The sequence below is a fragment of the Penaeus monodon genome, chromosome 29 (genome assembly GCF_015228065.2).
Source record: "Penaeus monodon isolate SGIC_2016 chromosome 29, NSTDA_Pmon_1, whole genome shotgun sequence".
NCBI lineage: Eukaryota > Metazoa > Arthropoda > Malacostraca > Decapoda > Penaeidae > Penaeus > Penaeus monodon.
The window spans coordinates 31,248,797-31,249,767 of NC_051414.1; the positions used below are offsets into that span (position 1 = coordinate 31,248,797).

The following is a 971-nucleotide window of genomic DNA, read 5'->3' on the forward strand; positions in this document are numbered from 1 at the left end:
TGGTACTGTATGGCACATATAATGCTGCCAAACCCCTGATCTTTTTTCCCTAAATTCCCTCTCCACATGCTAAACCATTGAATATTGGTGTGTTACCTCCAAGCACATTGTTGTCTTTTTACTATTTATACATCTAGATACTTATAAAATCATGTTTTATATCATTATTTTATATAATATATGGTGTAAGTGTGTATTATATTCATATCCATAGTATGTATCTCCATTTTATTCATACACAAAAGGTAACTCTACTATCTTTTTCAACTTTGTTTTACTGACACTATGTATTTGATAAATGGCAATGAGAATTTTTTTATTTTTTTTGTGTGTAAAAGTGAGCTCTTGAAAAGCCTGCAACTAAACTCTGCCTAAGTGAAACTTTAACAGCCAAGGCTTTTTTGCAGCTGTGGGGGACAGACAAGCTTGAATGTTTGTGGTTCAGAGGGGTGAATTTGTCCTTACACTCAGTCACTCACATTTGTTTGTTTGTTTATTCAGTCTGACTCTCATTTAATTGTTCTCTAGTACACACACTATTTCACTCTTACCATGTAAACGACTGTAGAAATCTCCCATTCACTCCCTTGCTCATCCAAACAGGGGCGTCAGCTGGCCCATGACATCGCAGTGTTCGCCCGCGAGGGAGCAGCGGCCACACGATTCCAGATCCTGACTCCAGAGGAGTTTCCTAAGGTCCTGACAGATGGCTCTACTTGGTTCGTGGATTTCTATGCTCCTTGGTGCCCTCCATGTATGAAGCTACTACCAGAGTTTCGTAAAGCTAGCCGGTTGGTGGAGACCCCAGTGAAGTTTGGTAGGTGTCTTGTTAATGTTTATTATATTTGAAGTTGTTCTTGGAGAATAATATTTAACTCATTGCTGCCGGGTGGTTTCCCGACATGAAAGCTTTCCCTCCTGCCGGGATGATCGTGTCGGCACCATAGTGTGTGCAGCATGATCATATATGC

General features: G+C 40.3%; 1 protein-coding gene across 2 annotated transcripts in view; it reads left to right on the top strand.

Moving 5' to 3' along the window:
* The window catches only part of LOC119592150 (dnaJ homolog subfamily C member 10-like), an 11,525-nt gene that overhangs the window by 8,234 nt on the left and 2,320 nt on the right, over positions 1 to 971 (top strand). For both annotated transcript variants that reach the window (XM_037940971.1, XM_037940972.1), the window contains exon 10: positions 604 to 817. In XM_037940971.1, the coding sequence (XP_037796899.1) occupies positions 604 to 817 (214 nt within the window). The remainder of the gene's footprint in view (positions 1 to 603; positions 818 to 971) is intronic.